The sequence below is a fragment of the Ranitomeya imitator genome, chromosome 10 (assembly GCF_032444005.1).
Source record: "Ranitomeya imitator isolate aRanImi1 chromosome 10, aRanImi1.pri, whole genome shotgun sequence".
Classification (NCBI taxonomy): Eukaryota; Metazoa; Chordata; class Amphibia; order Anura; family Dendrobatidae; genus Ranitomeya; species Ranitomeya imitator.
This window is the reverse complement of record NC_091291.1, coordinates 103,511,344-103,531,374: the sequence shown is the minus strand read 5'-3', so window position 1 is coordinate 103,531,374 and position 20,031 is coordinate 103,511,344. Positions and strand designations below refer to the sequence as shown.

The 20,031-nt window shown below is 44.7% G+C and overlaps 1 protein-coding gene across 1 annotated transcript in view; it reads right to left on the bottom strand.

Moving 5' to 3' along the window:
- The window catches only part of NPHP4 (nephrocystin 4), a 292,383-nt gene that overhangs the window by 127,198 nt on the left and 145,154 nt on the right, over positions 1-20,031 (bottom strand). The window contains exons 12-13 of the mRNA XM_069742453.1: positions 5,646-5,701; positions 3,516-3,641 (exon numbers count right to left, since the gene is read on the bottom strand). Of these exons, the coding sequence (XP_069598554.1) occupies positions 3,516-3,641; positions 5,646-5,701 (182 nt within the window). The remainder of the gene's footprint in view (positions 1-3,515; positions 3,642-5,645; positions 5,702-20,031) is intronic.

Genomic DNA, 20,031 nt, shown 5'->3' with positions numbered 1-20,031 from the left:
CAACACCAAAAAATGATGTCTAAATGAGGTCTAAGGCTGTACAACAGCCAAAAAAAAAAAAAGTAAAAAAGGTGCCAAACACAATAAAATATTACTATGCATTCTCTCATAGCTTATATGTAATTTAGAATATATAGCTCCCCTGTCTGAGGTTGGTACGGCTGGTTTACGTCCTCGCTACTACAAGTCCCAGCAACCTTTTCTTGTTTCTGCGCCTAAGCAGGTAAAAATAAGTGGTCCAGTTCTACAGCTAAACTGGTCTTCTGCTTCCCAAAGGTGTCAGAAAAGGGAGGACACAAATGACCGCGAGGGGCTGGAAATCTTGTCTATAAAAGCAGTATTATATCCTACCAATAAACGTGAATAACCACAAACCAAAAAAAGTTTTTTCTCAAGAAAAGATGTCCTTTTTTAGTACATCAAGATAAAAATACTTAAAAAAAAAAAAGAGGGCCGTACACCGGGGAAGTTTAGAGAGTGGTGATTAGGATAGGTTTTGAGCCACTGAATGTAAAACATTCTCCAATTTACTAACAAGCAGATATCTTGAAGATAATGAAAGAAAAAAATTAAAAACACAAAAGCCCAATTCTTGAAGCCATACACTTTTTTTTTCTTTTCTTTTGTGTTCTTAAGCATGATTTACAACATAAAAGTGCCCATGGCTGGTGCACAACAGATGAAAGATGCGCAAAAGTAATTCTTAAAGAATCTGTCGCATCATCTTACTCTAGTGAATCGGGGCCAATGTTTAGTAGAAAGTTGCAGAACTGTTGATTGTACTGTGAATACTCTATATCTAAGTAAGCCTGGACAACCCCTTTAATAATACATACAAACTATCTCCTTTAATAATAAATACAATGCATCTGCTGCTACCTTCCAAAGTGTTAATGGAAATGCAGGGGGACGTGATAAAGGGCTTTGTGTGTGGGATATTAGTACACGGAGGCCGATTGTCTCTATTCTTACAGTGAGTGGTGAAGGTCAGTGAGCCGGAAGCTATGGAGGCAGCGAATATGCTGGGAATTTACAATGTAGCATTAGTTGTTTTGGTACCTGGATAAATTATTCAGCTGCCACACAATAGTGAAAAGTCTGCCAGAAAAACCTTTCAGACTGCTTACTATCATGTGCTGATCCCTGCCATGCTCCCCAATCTCACCCTCCTCGCCTCTGGCCCCAACGTCATTTCAGAGACCTTTCCCCCCTTCACATCGGTCAGGAGAAAAAAAACAAGAGAATATCCGGCAACTACAAATCATGTGCAGGTCTGTAACTTCTGTGCTGTGAATGCAATTTTGAGTTATTATATTTTTGTGTCAGAATTTTATTAAAAAAATAAAAATAAAAAATTGGATAATTATTAAGGGATGCATTGCACTGGATCAGATATCTACCAAGTTTCTTGCGTCACGAAACATGGTGAAACTACAAGACTACTAAGAATGTTAGGTATCGGCAAACATCTGAAATCCCTATGAAGAACCCTGCGAGGGTTGCAAAAAAAAAAAAAAGTCATGAAATCACTACCAAAAAGTTTTTAAATTAGACCTTACAGCCCCAGCTAAGTGTAATAACATAGGACCAATAGCTCCAGCAGGAGACCACCACAAGTGATGCCGAGTTTGGAGAAGATTGCTTTCCTCCTTGGTCTATTAGTAGTAGAGTTGATCAAGAAGATTGTCGTTGTCCTGGTCTGAGTCCAGTCCAGTCCTCCATGGCAGCCAGACCGGTTCGGTCTTCACTTGTCCAGATGGTATCTTGCACTAAAAAAGACTTCACAACATCGTGGGGCCTTGTAATGGCAAAAGGTGCCCAAGATGTTGGTCACTGAACTGTCCTAGTCTGGCTGCCCCGGGGGACCAGACTGAAGACAACTCTTTGTGCTCAACTCTACGTTCTATCTTTTCCGTTTATAAAAAGGGTTAGAATGGGAAAAAAATAAAATAAAAATAAACAAAGTAATCCTCTGGTCTAACGATTCCCGGGAGTTGACCACTCAGCCTATCAATTGCGGGAGTGGTGATCTTTCTCAGCCAACGATTGTCTCAGCCATCGTGTGTGGAGAGGAAGGAGGTGGTAAAGACCAGCACAGACTCGAAAACTACTGAAGCATTAGTGAGGGAAGTGTCACTTTTGTGTTCTCTTTTATGGCATCGAGACCCTCAAAAAATAAAATTATTGGCTGGACAAGCCCTTTATGAAGTTACACACATTAGACTAAGGTTGGCTTACGCCATTGACCAGCTAGAATGTATTCGAGATTTGCATGAGATTCATTGAGCAGATGTCGGGGAGGAGATTAAACATGCTGAACATAAACATGCCCAATCATCTGTTCTTAATGAAGATAAGCCACCACTATAGGTGTCTGACAATGGCTTAATCCCAGTTCAGGACACATGTCAAGCCAAGTAAAGCGGAGCATGAATGTGTATGGAGGGGTGGACAGATATTGAAGGTGTATGGACAACTTTACTTTTCCTTTAGAAACATTCACATCTACAGAAAACTGACTGGTGTTCTCCATCTTACTGGTGTTCTCCATCTTACTGGGTTACTCCTTGTCATGGGTCAATACTCTCTGGCATCCTGAATTAAGAATGAAGTCAATGGAGAAGAAACATCTCACGTAACTCAAGATCCGAACAAGATATTTTTTCAATATTTAATGTGGATTTAGACAATTTAAGGGTGGTCTAATGAAGACCACCCCTTCTGTAGAAATGGATGTCCCGGTGGACCAAAGGTCCAGTTCATGGAACCTCCAGAAATGAGAGAAGACTTTCTCTGGCCTTAAGGAGCCTATACACCTTAGATCAGTGTTCCCCAAGTTCAGTCCTCAAGAGCCACAAACAGGTTACGTTTTCAGGATTTCCTAAGTACTGCCCAGGTGAGAATTCCATCACCTGGGCCATAGTAAGGAAATCCTGAAAACACGACCTGTTGGTGGCTCTTGAGGACTGGAGATGGGGAACACTGCCTTAGATACTTTCCAGCTATCTATTCTGACCTATCCATTAAAATTCAACATGCCCAATTCTTTTCTCCAATACCATCTGTCGAGCAAGTGTGGGGAGGCCCTCTACAAAAGATTGTCGGCCAGTCCCACCAACAGCAAAGGGTATGGCCAGTATTATCCTAATGCATCCAGCATTATCCAGTGCAGCGACCACTGTAAAGATATGTAGTACTGCATGCCATGCAATCCTAGATGGGTTGTTCCTCCAGTGAAGAAGACATTTTTTCTTAAAGGCTCCAAAAGAGAGGTCCTAAGCTCAGAACCCTATTCTGACATCGAAAATCGCTATGGAGCAAGTGGACAGGATCTGCCTTTTTTACATGTCGTATATTAGATATTTTAGTGGAGTACCCCTCTAAGTATATTTTAAACATTCGGCTCAATACAAGCCAAGATAACCATTTGCGTGCCATCACCTTCGATGACCATTCGAATAAAGCTGTGAAGGAAGCCATGAACGACTGTTGGCGTGCCATACAAGAATACCCACCGCATGAGACCGCTGATAGGCCATTGGTGAAGGCAGGAGTTGGTTGGGGACGTGCTGTAGAGATATTTTCGATGAGTGACTTATGGTGGGATAGCGAGAAGATGTGGTCAGCTGGGACATGGACAACTAAGAAAAAAAATAGAACCACCATATTTCAGTAGGTTTAATAAAGCAGCAATGAACGTGTAAAACTGCTTAAAGGGAACACGTTATTCGATTCATGCTGCCCGGACCGAAGGCATCAAGAATGAGGGTGTCTTTTACCGTGAAATCCTGCAACATTTCAGAAAAACATAGCTTGAAAAGAGGCAGCAGGCTAAAGAGAGACAAGACTAGTCTAACGCTGCCCCCAGCCGCTTTCTCCCATGTTTGTACATAGCCAGAGACTTGTCAGTCAACTGGAACTGGAGGGGAAGAACATAGTATAATACATGCCGGGGACTGAGCTGCACGGAACACTAGTCGTAGAGGCGGGTCGCCGGCACATGGTTCCCCACCAGCTCCCTTTGAGTGATAAATCCCTCCCTATACGCACACGTAGGGAGGGAACTGTCACTCTAGGGCAGCGGGTGTGGAGAAGTCGCCGGGGGACCAAATGATCGATTAGCATCTCGTGGTGCTCGGTGATCGGCAGCTATTACACTATGTTCTTCTCTGACATGCTGCAACGCTTCGAACACACCTGGCTGACATCATGCCCGTGTTTATGGATAGGGCAGCATGTATCCACTGTCAAGTTCCCATTGCAAAGATCTTATCCCAATTTGTAGTAGGTGTAATAATAATAATATTAGCAAATACCTCCAATTAGAAATGTAGTATAGTTCTTCTGATTCTCTATGTTGCTTACACCATATGCAGGGCATTGCAGTAACTTAGGTATCCATGATTACGACCCCTAACAGATATCAAACTGTCACTACATGAGTGGTCATAACCATGGATACCTAAGCTACTGCAATGCCCTGGCACATGGGGTAAGTGAAATAGCAAATCAGAAGAACTATACTACCTTTTTAATTGGAGGTATTTGCTAATATTACTATTACACCTACTACATATTGGGATAGGATCGTGGAGCTAGGGATATCCCTTTAAATCTCACGAGACTGGGAAGTTAAGGTGCCGTACAAGGAAAAAGCTTGAAATGAAAGCATGCATAATTTTTTACATAAATAGGCAGTACAAATGAAAATATGAAGCATTTACTACATACCTTAATAAAAAAAAATGCATAATATTTTATGTAATAGTGTATTTGCAATAATTAAATAATTAATAATTAAGTTTATGTAAAAATAATTTTAACACATGTATAATTTAAAATATATCTACATACACAGTATGAATTTTTTTTCTATGTATTACAATGTTTATTAAAGAACAAAATTAGTAATCTAGCAGTGTTCACACTGGCTATTGGGGCTATTGCAGGCTCATACTTCCAGTCCTATCATGAGTTTTCAGCAAGCTCCTTATCATCAGAGGCAGGATTACAATACGGGGCATCACCGCTATGCACAGCTGATGACACAGGATCCACCAATCACAACAGGCGATGTCACAGCTGACCCTGCAGCTCCTCCTCCCTTCACCATGACATTGCACACGCTCATTAGATGCTTTAACACAAAAATTATGTAGGGGATCTGACCATTTTGGCTCTATACATGTGTTGTTTCCTGAAACAGGAAGTTAGAGCCTGACAATGCCCCAGTGGCCAGTCTAAAAATTGTGAGATTTCTAATTTTTACTTATAATACAAATTGTGATATGGAAAAAAAAGCACCTAAAAATGTAATCTGTAAATGACAGAAATCTTTCCCAAAACATTAACGTACAGTTACATAATACATAGTAGACAGTGAAAAAGTGGGGGGATGCAGCTGCAGTATATCTCTTATAATAGTTCTGCAACTAATGCTGTGAGAAGGGGGAGACAGCAAAAATGTAGGAATATCTGATAGGCACAGCACTAAAGGATGTACGAGCGGCATGAAACTACATTAAAGTATGGGTAAATAACAAACCTAGTAAAATTTGCCCAGTGACCACAGACTGTAATTTGAGTTGAACCAATGGATTAGTTGGACTAAAGAATCATCATAAAAAATAAAGAAAACCACTTACTGCAGGTCCCAGTTCAGTATCTTGGAGAGGTGCAGTATTCACAGCCAACGCCTTAGCTAAAAAATAATTTAAAAATATATAGATCAATAAACCAAAAAAATAGGCAATATAGTATACAGGGATGATGAAAAAACTACATTACAAAGCAGAGTCTTAAAAACAAAAGCACAATTTTTGAAAATAAATAAAAATGATAACATGCTATGTGTGCTGCCACCACTAGGTGGCGCCTAGGTGCTTACTCCGTACTATTTATACACTGAACTCAATGTTAACCCAGTATGCAGCTAGCTCCCCCTGGTGGCTGCTGTAGGCAAAGTTTTATATATATATATATATATATATATATATATATATAAAAAATAGAGCTCCGACCATCATAAAAATGCATTAAGAAACTAATCAGCGCAAAATGTAGAATTTAAAAATGACACAAAGTATAGAAATGTGGTGATGCACTAAAAAAAACAGTGATGGAAAAATCCTGATCCTTTACCAAACAATTGATTTTAACCATTTGTTCCTAGGTAAGACTGTATAATTTAATTTTTCCCTTTAAGCTACCAAACAATGCGTTCATTCTAATACATGAGGGTTCCAGTAATATATTAAGCCCAGACACACGTGTGTTACAGGCTGCACCTGCGTCTGATCTTGGGTGGCTGCCAACAAGAGAAGTACTTAGAAAATAATCATGTATTCTCAGCAGAGAGGGTTACTTATTAAGTCCATCCACCGGCTCCTCTAATGTCAGTAATGGATGGAATAGCAGGAATACATTATTCACTATTGGAGGCACTGAGGTCCTAGATTGCGGAGAGCCTCGTGTTGTGACCACCACCAACCAAGGCTATAGGCCTTCTTCATCTTCATCTGTATTGTTGGTAACCTCAAATAAGGGAAAGTATTGTAATTAATCCATAGGATAGAGAGTAACTTACTGTCAGGGTTTGGCGGAACACACCGAATATATATTTAAAGAGCAATCTGTGCGTTCGCAACCCGGGATCCTCCGTGCAGGAGTAAAACCCGCTGCTAGCAACTGACGGTACTATATGGTGGTAGAAGTAAACTCTGTTACTGCACAGAGTCACTAAAGACAAGAGAACGCTGTGCCCTGTTAACCTCACAGAGGAACACAGCTACCAAATAGAGCGAACAGTGGTCATGCAGTCAGAATAGCACATGCAAAACTCCTCACCGGAGGTGCCGGTATTCTCGGGGCTTATTTCAGCCGGGTCCTGAATCCACTCACAAAAAACTCCTCACCGGAGGTGCCGGTATTCTCGGGACTTATTTCAGCCGGGTCCTGAATCCACTCACACAAAACTTCTCACCGGAAGTGCCGGTATTCTAGGGGCTTATTTCAGCCGGGTCCTGAATCCACTCACACAAAACTTCTCACCGGAGTTGCCAGTATTCTAGGGGCTTATTTCAGCCGAACCCTGAAACCACATTCATATGACCACACTGGCAAATAAGTTAGTTGATACTAGCGCATGGCCGTGCGGCCATGCAAACCTTTTATAGCTGCAGCAACTTCAGGACCTTCCTAGAGGACCAATGGGAGCTGCTACAGTACCTGAGCCACTTCAGGATCTTCCTAGAGGACCAATGGAAACTGCTGCAGTACCTGAGCATGTGACCCCCGACCTCCAATGAGAGGTCTTACCCTGGGCATGCTCAGAAGCGGAAAAGCAGGACTTAGTCCAAGAGACGTCTATTCGCCGCTGACCAGTACTGGCTACAATGGCTGAGCCTGGAAAGGCAGCAGTAATCATCCGCACCGTATCAGGCGGAGCCAGACGTTGGAACCGACGTCTCCACTGTGGCAGGAGAAGAATGGGAGACTGCAGCGAAGATGGCCCGAGATTCCCCCTGTGCAGAGGCGGGAACTCGACCCCTAACACTTACTCACCACAAGGACTCCCATTGATCTCAAGATCCCAGCAATCCCGATGTGCACATGGTCATACTCCGCTCTATTCATTGTCTTTGGGATTGCTGCACAAAGCAGAGCACTGAACTCTGCTTTCTCTGGCAGTCCCATAGACAATGAATGAGGCAGAGGTCGAGCATGCCTCAACACCATTCAAAACTAGGCTCGAGGGCCCCGTTCTCACTGGGGGCCTTATGGGGGGGAGCAAGTTATCCCCTATCCCACTTTTAGCTCTCAGTTGTGAGAATACCCTTTTAGACTTCCCTTTACAACAATTCAATGACAACTTTTTGCTAAATGCCCCATTAAAACAGAATTATGTAACAATAGAGTTGCTTGAAACTACAACTTTCTCTCTCAACAAACTTATATTACATAAACAACCCATAGGTTTGAATAGGAGCAATGTAATGCTTCATTTGTCCTATGGTGGCACTATAGAGAAATTAAACACCTGCTGCCAGATTCCTTTACACACCTGATCACTGCAGAACCCAGTACCAGATTACCCCGAGATAAGATTATCGGGGAGATTCCGAACAAGAAGGACGTGTCTAAAGTAGATACTCCCAAATAATCCCACATGGTTGCGTTAAATAGGATATTAACATTTAATCATTGGGGGCCTGACCCCGTGGAATCCCTGACATGTAGCATCTTATTTACACATGCAACATATCCTACAAAGAGCCTATTAAGCAGAAAAGGATCCATACGAGATGCTGGCAGGAAGATGGACGGTTGCCTCCAACTATCCTTTCCAATGTACAGCAGTGTCTCTCTGCTCCTCATGGGCTGACAAGTAGATCAAATATTGTAATTCTATAAGCTAAACATTAAAGGGGGTCGTCCACTTTTGGGGATTTTTTTTTCTTTACTTAAATGCATATAATTGAGCCTAAAAATAATTTCTGCAATCTATCAGTCAGCCCGCTATGACACTCTGATGGGGAGTTTGTAGCTCTTTTGTCTTTTATTCTGAGCTTCTCTCCGCTGATTTATGACCACAGACCATATCAAAGTTGAGTGTGCAAAGAAACCAAAAGCCTGTAAAAGCCAAAACAGTGTAACATTTCAATTAAATCTATCAAGGAATGATACCAGAGGGGTCACTCGGAATCCCACCGCTGCCAACAATTTGTCAAAGATCGCAGCCTAGGAGGTCGTGCAGATCCACCCGCTGTTATCTTTGGAGAGAACAGCTCTCTGCTGCCTCCTATCATCTGGGCAATAACCCAACTGACAAATGATCGATGGAGGAGGCTGTGGGCTGTTTCCACTAATAGGCCGTTTATCAGGAAGATAACAGTGAGCATATGTTACATACACCTCGGATTCCAACACATGGAATATGTGTATATATACCCCCGGTACAGTCACTGCAAACTCCACAATAACCCCAGACTACTCGCTATCACAACCAGTCTTGTTTTATACAGGCTGACTGGAGGCTTGGTTCTGGTAGTGTATGGCTTCTGGTGGTGCGGATTAGAGAACAAAAGGAACAGAACTATTACATTTTATATTTAATCCAGACGATAGGCAGTGTTTACAAAAAATATGCAATACAGCATATACAGTAATGGGAATCAAGCATACACTGATATGTATGTCTCTACATGAACCCAGATCATAATGTGTCTTGACCTTTTATCAGCACCTGAGTTACACCCACACACCCCCTCCCGTGAGCATCGGACATGGGATGGGTTGTGGGATGTTCTCAGCCCTTCAGGATTTTATGAATTTCCCAACTTACACGAGACCTTCATTCATGATGATTGCAGAAGTTCGATATAGCGGACATATTTTTTATTGGGATTTTACCATTACTCAGAGACCAAACATAACATGGCAGTTGTCAGCGATCTGTCCACTATTGATTTGTGGCTTATAAACAGGGGTTACAGTTATGAAAAACATGCATCTTCTTCCCCCGATTCGTGCTGAAAATGTATGCCCCATCACCATCGGATCTATACGGACTTCAGTATTTCTAACGTTCTTTCTGAGACATACTGTACATCTGGGGTCAATGTATAGCATTTCTCCTGGAGGGACAAAGTATTTCCTGGGGACAAAAGAGGCTCCGTCACCTCTCTATGTCGAAACACATGCACCTTTGTGATCCAGCCCCCTTCCTTCCTTAATTACCTGTCCAATCTATATACCTTAGTCTCCGCACAATAGACGTCCTAGTTGTTACTGCAGCTCTTTTGGCTCAAATGGAGCTGCCTGTATTTTAATTAGGATGGTCACTTCACAACCAAACCCAATTTCCTACTCCTTCATGTTCATTGTACCAGTCCACCTCTAAGAGACTCATACTATCAGCTATTGGTTTCCTTACTGCAAATCTGTGTGAGAGGAGAATGAGGGAGGAAATGTAAATGACTTTAATATTTTATGACAAAATCTAATAGAAGGGTTTTATTCTCTTTTCCTATATTTTTTTCTACTTCCTCCTCTACAGGAATCTCTAAAAGGAATGATTTTTTTTTATCAGTTCCTTGACTTCCGTTTCTAAGGCTAACTGCTCCTCCCCAGACCTCCGAGGAGGCATTACCAGAAAGGTCCATGGGGAAACAGCCAAGAACTCCAGTTCTCAGGCCCGACAAACAATTTGAGAATCCATCCACTGTATAAGATTCTCTCCCGGACAGGGAGGATGAGGGAAAGCCTTCCCCCCACCAGGGGAATGGCATTACTGGGAAGACTTTTTATTCTCCGAGGAAGGACCCCCAAACATGAACTCTCTTGTTCCTTCGACTGTCCTCCCCATTCCCCTGATATTTCGAAGGTTTTCTATGACTATATCTTCTCCTTTGAAAGGACCTCCTATATGAAGGGATGGACCAATAAGGAAGACATGTTTTTTTTAACTATCATCGGCTTGGTCTAGGATGTCATCAAGGGCGGGCCCGAACAGATACTCTTCTTAGCATGGAATGGAACAATCTGAATTTTGATTGCATATCAGCAGGAGAGCTTTTAAGTTACAGGACTCTTCGAGGTGCATTTGAGAGAACTGACGATCTAGCTACCAATGTCGCAGAATACGTTGATGCAACTGTCAGGAACACTGCTGCTTTGTGCATTAACAGGATATCGGCCAAGATGCCTTCCCTTGTGGCCTTATTCCTTAGCTGAGTTTCCAATTTATCAAGCCAGACCATCATGGACCTGGTTGTAGATGTCGCAGATATAGCTGGTTTCAGCGCTCCTGATGAAGATTCCTATATAGTTTAAGTAGCTATCTTCTTTTTAATTTAAGAAATCTTTAAGTACTCCCATACCTTTAAACAGCAAGGAGGATTTTTGTAATGATTTCGCGCTTTATTTAATAGTGCCGTCTCCTGCTCCACAAAGGGATATTTCCTTTTTAATGATGAGGACAGCAAACCCTTCTCCTCCGGTCTCTTCCATTCCTTCTTAAAAAGGTCCAGTATTTTTTCATTCACCGGAAAGGTTTTCCGTTTTTTCTGCTCCAACCCTCCGAACAAATTATCTTGTACTGATCTATGTGCTTTTGCCTCTTTAATGCCGATGATGGACCTACGGTAACCGCCTTGACTAATCAATCCGTATCTTCCACTGGGAAATGCAGGCGACCACCTTCACTCCCATCCGAGGAAGAGGAATCCAATGACATACCTCTTCCCTTTTTTATGTTTGTCGCTTTATTGGAGGGCTAAGGACTAACTTTTCACTTCTGATCTAATAGCTGCTCTAAGCTCCATAACAAAATTAGAGGTTTGTTCGCATACGGTTTTTCCCTATACAAGCCTGGCAGAGTTTTTGATGTGATAAGCTGGAAAATTCATCTCCGCACATTGCACACTCTTTATACTTGGGTTTAGCTATGCATTTCTTAGGCATCTCCTAACAAATAAGCAACAAGAGAACAACCTGTTACCAAAGGGAACTTTCACAAACATCACTTACCACAAAGCTGATAGTGAATGTACCAGATTCGGAGGTGGAATAGAATCATCTGAGGGGTCATCTCTGGAACGGTCAGACTTCTGGACCTACTGAGACCACTGGAACGGTCAGTACGAACTCCACCGCTGTGTCGACATTGCTGCTGCTTCGGTTTTATGTACTGCTGGACCTGCAGCTGCGTTCGCCGCTCCATCTGCTCCTTCCTCTCCTGCTGCTCCATGCCAGAACTATGGAGGAGTGCCGGAGTCACCGCTCTTCCGGTGGTCTTAAACCGTATTTAAATGTGGGACCAGTGAGGACAGCACCTCCCGCCAATGGCTGGCTCCACTGGAAGTGCTCTAACACTTTAGGGTCAAATGTCCCCAGCGCGCTCGTCATCGTGGCGCACCTTTACAGTGCACCCTGCAGATACACAGATACTGGGACAACGTGGTGGCCGGCAGACCTACAGACATGCTGCCTACTCCAGCCAAGACCTCAATGGACCCGCTGCAGTGCTTCCAGGCCCTGAACACCTGCTCAGCAGACGTCACATCCTCCTAGGCAACCTGGGTAGGAGACTTCTTTTCTACGTTCAGCACTGGACACTCAGTGCATAGGTTCCCCATCAAGGACAGGAAACCAACTGATACGGGGGAGGAGTTCCAACCCTTTTTTTCAGTAGGTTTCCTGTCCTAGATGAGCAGATCCCCTCTCAGGTGGTGCAGTCATGGGTGATAAGAGAAAGCCATCTGGATAGTGAGGCACAGATAAGCGAGAAGAGCCCATTACATTTTTGGTGATGGTTCAGCGTGTACTGTATCATACATTATGTTAGTGAAGATTGTCAAAGGCAGAATTGACTTAAAAGGTAATTTATAACCCTATCCGTGCAGCCACGAATAGGTCACTGCTACAAGCATTTTCATTTTCTTTTCTGTCTTTGATGCTGAATGAAACAGTCCTGATTATTCCATCTCAAGGTCATTTTAGGTTTAAATGCCATTGATCCACGACAGTGTCGGCTGCAAAACGCTATTTTAGATAATTCGCTTCTTTTCGAAACCCTAATTCAAATCACTAAAAGGCGATCACTTTCTCTATCGGTAAAGTGATCGTGCTCATTCATTTTACTTTGTTAAATACAAATATATATTTCTTATTACCATCATTTTTTCTTCTTGCCAAGTGCATAATTTGTTCTGCACTTGATTTGTTCTGATGAATTCCAAGGAAAGATGATGAAAAAGGAGGAAAGAAGAAACAGAATACTCTTGAAGAGGACAAGACAAATGGCCTTTTGTGAACCAGCAAACTCAATGATGCTCATACAATGTTCCTACAATCCAGATATACCTATTAGCGCACACCATAACATCAGCAGGTCAAAGGTCTCCAGGTTATGCGCTCATTTTATTCATGCTGCGCCCCTGAGAATTGCATTTCTTTTTTTCTTTTTTTTTTTTAAAATCCGCCATACCGTTTAATAGATATGGGCCCTTTTTATTTAGTGCTGCTTTTTCTGGCCTCTATCCTCACAGTATTTTCTGGGGAGACATGTCTTTAGACTACTCTTCATTATTACCCTGTGAGCAACGCCCCATTGACCATAAAAACGTTATGTCTAGAAAGTGTGCAACAGATTTAAAAAAAAATTAAATAAAAAATGGCAACAAAAATAAAATAAAAGCAAACACTGGCCACTTTTGACATAGTGACAGGGCTAGCGCGATGGCCAGTGCCATAGTATGGTGTTCCCGTCTTCCTCCATGCAGGGACGTCACCTTACTCACTGCCCCAGCCCTGTGGTGTGGTTCCTCGACATGCTCCTGCCCATTCCTGGTGTGCGCACCACAGTTCCCAAGAGCACGCCTACTGAGCACGTGCGAGCGCTCCCGAGCTCCTCCAGTGTCTCGCTGTAAGACAACTGACTGAAGCAGAAGCACCAGGTCACAAAAAGATAGCCAAGCACCTCCTCTTGAATAAGGGTGATAGCTCTTCAGTGGGCCACCAGCCTAAGGACTCATTTACAACGTCAGGTTTTCACATGTTTTTGCAGTTTTTCACTCCATGTAACAGTAAACGTCTGAATAAGTAATGCATCCTGTGGGAATTCTCAGGTGTCAACGGCGAGAGCAGGTGGTCATGTCACTAAAATCATGCAATCTCCATACTTAAGACCACATTCCAACTAGACATGCGCGACCTCGCTCAATTCACTAGGCTGTGCACGTCTAGTCGGAATGTGGCCGGAAGTATTGAAGTCGCATACTTGCAGTGACATGACCGCCTGCTCTCGCCACTGACACCGGAGAATCCTGACAGCGTGTGGTGCAGATTCAGAAGTTTGCAGCTACAAAGAGTGGCTACAGACTTTTAGTAAAGCACAGGAGAACCCCTTTAAGTGTAACGATCACATAACTTACTTCCACACTGTCCCTGAGAGGCCAATTTCAGTTGTCTACTCATGCCTTTCTTAATGGCTGGTGAAAGTCTGGATTGCGAACCACATGGGTTTTGGGATTTAATTCAAGAATAATAAAAAGGAAATGAAAAAAATAAATAAATTCTGTCCCAGGAGGTTAGATTATAGAGGTGTAAACCAGCGCCAGAAGGTTTCCATAATGTGATGCTCTGTTTTTATTTGTTTATAATCTTGAATCCTAAGAAAAAAATAACAAGAAAAACCTTAGGATGTCAGTGATGTAGGGGGCCGCATCTTCTGACCTTCTGATCAGACCTTTGAAGGGTGCAATTCCTCCTCCAATATTAGGTATCAGGGTTAGTTTTTCTTATTCACATTGCTTTTATTAGGCTAAAGGAGTTTTACACAAGTAAAACTACCATTCACAGCATCTAAGAATAAAAATTGCTGCGAGAAAGTTGGCTTTGGCTTTCAGGAGGTCATAATATTTGCATCAGAGAGATTACAAGCCTCATAAACTCCATTTATGAGAATTTTATGATCAATCTTGGAAGACCTCAAATTGACCATAATATCTTCACTAACATTTGGCTTCGGAAAAATGTAAGAGCATGGATAGTTCGGAGCCAAGGAGATCAACCATAAGACTGAGGGAAGATCGCCAAAAAAGGGATGGCTGATATTAAGGTGGTCGCAGCGTCCGAGGTCAATCTCAATGATCACTGAAAGGCAGAGCCGAGTTTCCAATGTCACAACCCTACCCTCGAGTAATTGGATTCTTTATCAGCAGCCCACCGGCCGGTGTAACAAGGACAATTACTGCCGGTAATATGGTGCTGTATGAGGAAAGAACCATCAGGTTAGGGCTAATTCTGTCCCCTTCCTTACGGGACGGTAAAGGGACAGTGAATAACTTTTGCATAGTCGACTGGCGCTCGTTAATGTTAATGGCTAATTTCGCCATGCCTAAATGCCCCATTAGGTTTGGTAAAAGGGCATCAAACATTTTATTACGGTATTTGGATTATGCGTTCCGCAGTCGTATGCATCCAGCGATGTAAAGCCATTTTGCTTTTATTTCGGACTAATTATTTTAATAGTTATTTAAAAGGATATTAAAATCAGACCATAAGTATAAGATGTGGTTGCTTGTGCCATAGGTCCTGGAGCTAACTGTGTACTATTTAATGCAAAATTACAAGAGAGTGCAATAAGTTCTTAATGGGTTTGTTGAACAGTAAGGCTACGAGCACACGTTCAGGATTTCTTGCGTTTTTTTTCGGCCATTTTCCGCTGAAAAAAACGCTTAAAAAACGCATACATAAGCACCCCATCATTTTTAATGCATTCTGCAATTTTTGTGCACATGATGCGTTTTTTTCCATGAAAAATCAGAGTCAGAATTTTGTCAAATCAAGTGCAACTCTGTTAAAAAAAAATGATTGCCGAGGATTGGGGTGCGGAGACCCTCACTCCTTTTTAAAACTAGAAGAAGGGCTGCTCTTCTACGACACTACATGGTGTGCAAAATTATTAAAGGGGTCACCTGCAGTCACCTGAGCTCCTGTGACATCACTATAATCTGCAGTCACCTGAGCTCCTGTGACATCACTATAATCTGCCGTCACTTGATCTCCTGTGACATCACTATAATCTGCAGACACCTGAGCTCCTGTGACATCACTATAATCTGCAGTCACCAGAGCTCCTGTGACATCACTATAATCTGTAGTCACCTGAGCTCCTGTGACATCACTATAATCTGCAGTCACTGGAGCTCCTGTGACATCACTATAATCTGCAGTCACTGGAGCTACTGTGACATCACTATAATCTGCAGTCACTGGAGCTACTGTGACATCACTATAATCTGCAGTCGCCGGAGCTACTGTGACACCACTATAATCTGCAGTCACTGGAGCTCCTGTGACATCACTATAATCTGCAGTCACCTAATCTCCTGTGACATCACTATAATCTGCAGTCACCTGAGCTCCTGTGACATCACTATAATCTGTAGTCACCGGAGCTCCTGTGACATCACTATAATCTGCAGTCATCGGAGCTCCTGTGACACCACACCACTATAATCTGCAGTCACCTGAGCTCCTGTGACATCACTATAATCTGCAGTCACCTGATCTCCTGTGACATCACTATAATCTGCAGTCATCGGAGCTCCTGTGACACCACTATAATCTGCAGTCACCTGATCTCCTGTGACATCACTATAATCTGTAGTCACCTGAGCTCCTGTGACATCACTATAATCTGCAGTCACCGAAGCTCCTGTGACATCACTATAATCTGTAGTCACCTGAGCTCCTGTGACATCACTATAATCTGCAGTCACTGGAGCTCCTGTGACATCACTATAATCTGCAGTCATCGGAGCTACTGTGACATCACTATAATCTGCAGTCACCGGAGCTACTGTGACATCACTATAATCTGCAGTCACCGGAGCTCCTGTGACATCACTATAATCTGCAGTCACCTGAGCTCCTGTGACATCACTATAATCTGCAGTCACCTGATCTCCTGTGACATCACTATAATCCGCCGTCACCTGAGCTCCTGTGACATCACTATAATCTGCAGTCACTTGATCTCCTGTGACATCACTATAATCTGCAGTCACCAGAGCTACTGTAAGGAGGTTGCTTTCCCTGCTCCTTACCTGGAACCACTTAGTCAGACAGCTGGGTTATCGGGGGGGAAGACTTTCTGCCCTGGACAGAAGGGACCATGTGAAGGCTGGGGCAGGGAGGAAGAGACGGGGGTGTGGTCAGAAAAGTGCGGGAGAGCAGAGCGCGCCAGACAGAGGGGACAGCGTGCCAGAGAGAAAGCAGGCTGCAGCGCCGCGCTCCCCATGACAGAGTGCTCCCCATGAGGGCACTAAGGCTGGAGTGAGAGTGGGGACTTGGAATCCTCCATAATCAGAGACGACGTATACCCTTACAGTGATCTGAGCGCGCAGCCCCGGTGACTGCACTGACAAGCCAGGACCCCTGAGTGTGACTAAGGAAACTGCTCAGTGTGTGTGTGTTCGTGCTGCAGAGAGAGAGACTGTCAGCCTAATATCCAGAGACTCGCAGCAGAGTGGCTGTGTGGCTTCCTGCTTCCAGCTGCACAGGGAGAACAGGCTGCAGAGGCTTAACCCCGGAGTTTCCAGGAGACAGAGAAGAGACTTCAGGATCTCAAGCCCTGCTGGTGACTGTGCCCACGTTGGAAAAAGGACCCTCCAGTCAGGACCTCCCTGGACTAATAAGTTACAAGAACACTCATTAACCCTTTTGATTCCGCTTAACTGTTTACTGTTTGATTTGTCTCTATTAACCCCCTGTTTACTCACTGCGAGGAGAATTTTACCCCTGTTAATAAATCCCCTTCAACAGTTGGTCTGTCTGTTCTGTGGTGACATACTCAACCCTGCACTCTACTACACTTGGCGTAGTCGGCCGGATGTCACACGGTAGCGCGGAAGGGGCAGACCAAGCAGTTGAGGGAGGCCCCAGGTCTAGCATCTCCCTGGAAGCCATGTTAGTTAACCTGCCAAAATTCTCGGGGAGCGATGTCATGTTGTGGAGTTGGATGGAGCGCATCCGAGGGATGATGCAGATGCATCCTATGACACCGGTTCTGCAGGCGGAAATAGCTGTGAAGGCCCTAGAGGGGGATGCACGGGACTCTGTTATGCTCAGACCCCCCCAGGCGAGAGATACCCTTGACAAAGTATTACATATACTTGAGGAGACGCATTGGGGACCCCACTGACGTAGGGGAGCTGCGCATGCAACTGTTCCGCCGGGTACAAAGAGAGGGGGAGACCGTGACGCAATATATGAACGCACTGCAGGAGCTTCATACTGCCATTATATGGAAGGACGGCGTAGGTGTGGGGTCAATTGACGTTGTGCTGCGGGACCAACTGGTGACAGGCTTGCGAGATGTGTTGGTGAAACAGGCCCTGCGAGAGAGCATGCGCGTAAAGCTAGATATGACTTTCTCTGAGGTAGGGAGTGAGGCACGCACGCCCGAGCAAGAGCAAGGGGTGGTAGTGCCAGTGGGACAGGTATGGAGCGGGGAGGTAACAGCCCCTCAATGGGAAAGAAGACTTGAAGAAAGAGGTTAAGCGAGTCCGTGAGGAAGTGGCTGAATATAAGAAGATCCCTGCTGCAGAGTACAGCCCTCCGGTGCGAGAACGAGAGACCGCCCCCCAAAGTGAGACTAGTGCCGCCTGGCGAAAAAGACTGCCTACATGCCACAACTGCGGAGCACCCAGTCAAAATGAAGAGGAAGCGATGTGGACCTGGGATTCCCGGTCGAAGATAAGAAGAATATGGAAAGAGATTGAGAGTCTGGGGAAAGCCCTGACTGCCGTTTTGGGGACCAGCGGCATACCCCGAGGTAACGTGCGGAGGACGCCAAAAAGGGATAGAGGAGAGGTGTGCAGCATGAAAAAGGCTTCAGTTGTGGCCCCAGAGTGTAACTCCGTATCCTGGGGTGAAGAGCAACCGCAGGTGAGAGATGTCCCCCGCCGAGGTCGATGATCCAGAATGAAGCGCCTTCCAGACAGATGCAGATGTGAGTGCTGGTCGTGCAAAAGGGTGAGACACATGTCCAGAAATTGCCCTACCCGAGAAGAGTGGTGGCAGAGATCCGCTCACCCCTCTGAGGGTCCTGCTAACTGGAGGGAACGTCGCCCCTGGAGAGAATGGTACGGCAGGAAGAGAATATTTCCACCTAAGGCAAGACAGTACCACAATGTCAGACGCAAAGGAGAGGTGGAGAAGGTGTCAAGCATCTCTGGTGGAATGACTGCGCTGTCCCGATGCGTAAAGGCGAGCCTGGTGGATCTCCAGCCTGGGCTTGAAGGTTCTGTTTGTGAGACTCAGCCCGGAAGAAAGAAAGGGACTTTCACTCGAGAAGACCACCGAAGTACTTTACTGCCTTGCCTGGCACAAGTTCCTGAAGGAGAGAAAGTGCCAAGTGTACCTGCGACGCACGTTTTCGAGGTCCTCGTCGATGAGAAGGAGGAACCACTGATGTTGTCCCCTGAGGTGAAGAATGTGCTGGCTGTCAGCTCACCAGTTCCTGATCGGACGGGGGAAATGGAACAGCTGTGTGAGACAGGGCGTGTGGCTGAGAAGCCCTGGGAAGTGATGCCCGCAGAGCCTGGCGCAGATGACGAAGAGTCCGGCCTGCATAGTCTTAATTCATCTGACCCAAGTTTCGACGAGAATGCTCCTGTCAAAGAGAGGGGGAGCTATAGAGAGGAATTGCTTGTACTAAGCCCCCAAACTGAGGAGCCCGAGCAAGAAGTCCCTAAAGTTTCCGATAACGACAAGGAAGAGGATGAATCATCTACGCAGACATCTGCTAGCGGCAAAGCCAAGAAGAAGAAGAAAAAGAAGAAGAAGAGGCAAGCAGTTGTCGATGAAGCGGAGAAGGCATATCTCAACCTGACCGATGAACAACTCCTAGACCATTTAGTTTGGCAGTATGTGAAAGAAGAAAGGCAGAAGGAGATGCGAGAATCGCAGGTATCTGACTCCCCTCAAAAGAACAAAGAGAAGCACGAAGAGTCCTCGCCCGTGGAATTGCGAGATTCAAGAGAGGGGAAATGTAAGGAGGTTGCTTTCCCTGCTTTTTACCTGGAACCACTTAGTCAGACAGCTGGGTTGTCGGGGGGAAGACTTTCTGCCCTGGACAGAAAGGACCATGTGACGGCTGGGGCAGGGAGGAAGAGACGGGGGTGTGGTCAGAAAAGTGCGGGAGAGCAGAGCGCGCCAGACCGAGGGGACAGCGTGCCAGAGAGAAAGCAGGCTGCAGCGCCGCGCTCCCCATGACAGAGTGCTCCCCATGAGGGCACTAAGGCTGGAGTGAGAGTGAGGACTTGGAAGCCTCCATAATCAGAGACAACGTATCCCCTTACAGTGACCTGAGCGCGCAGCCCCGGTGACCTCACTGACAAGCCAGGAACCCTGAGTGTGACTAAGGAAACTGCTCAGTGTGTGTGTGTGTGTTCGTGCTGCAGAGAGAGAGACTGTCAGCCTAATATCCAGAGACTGGCAGCAGAGTGGCTGTGTGACTTC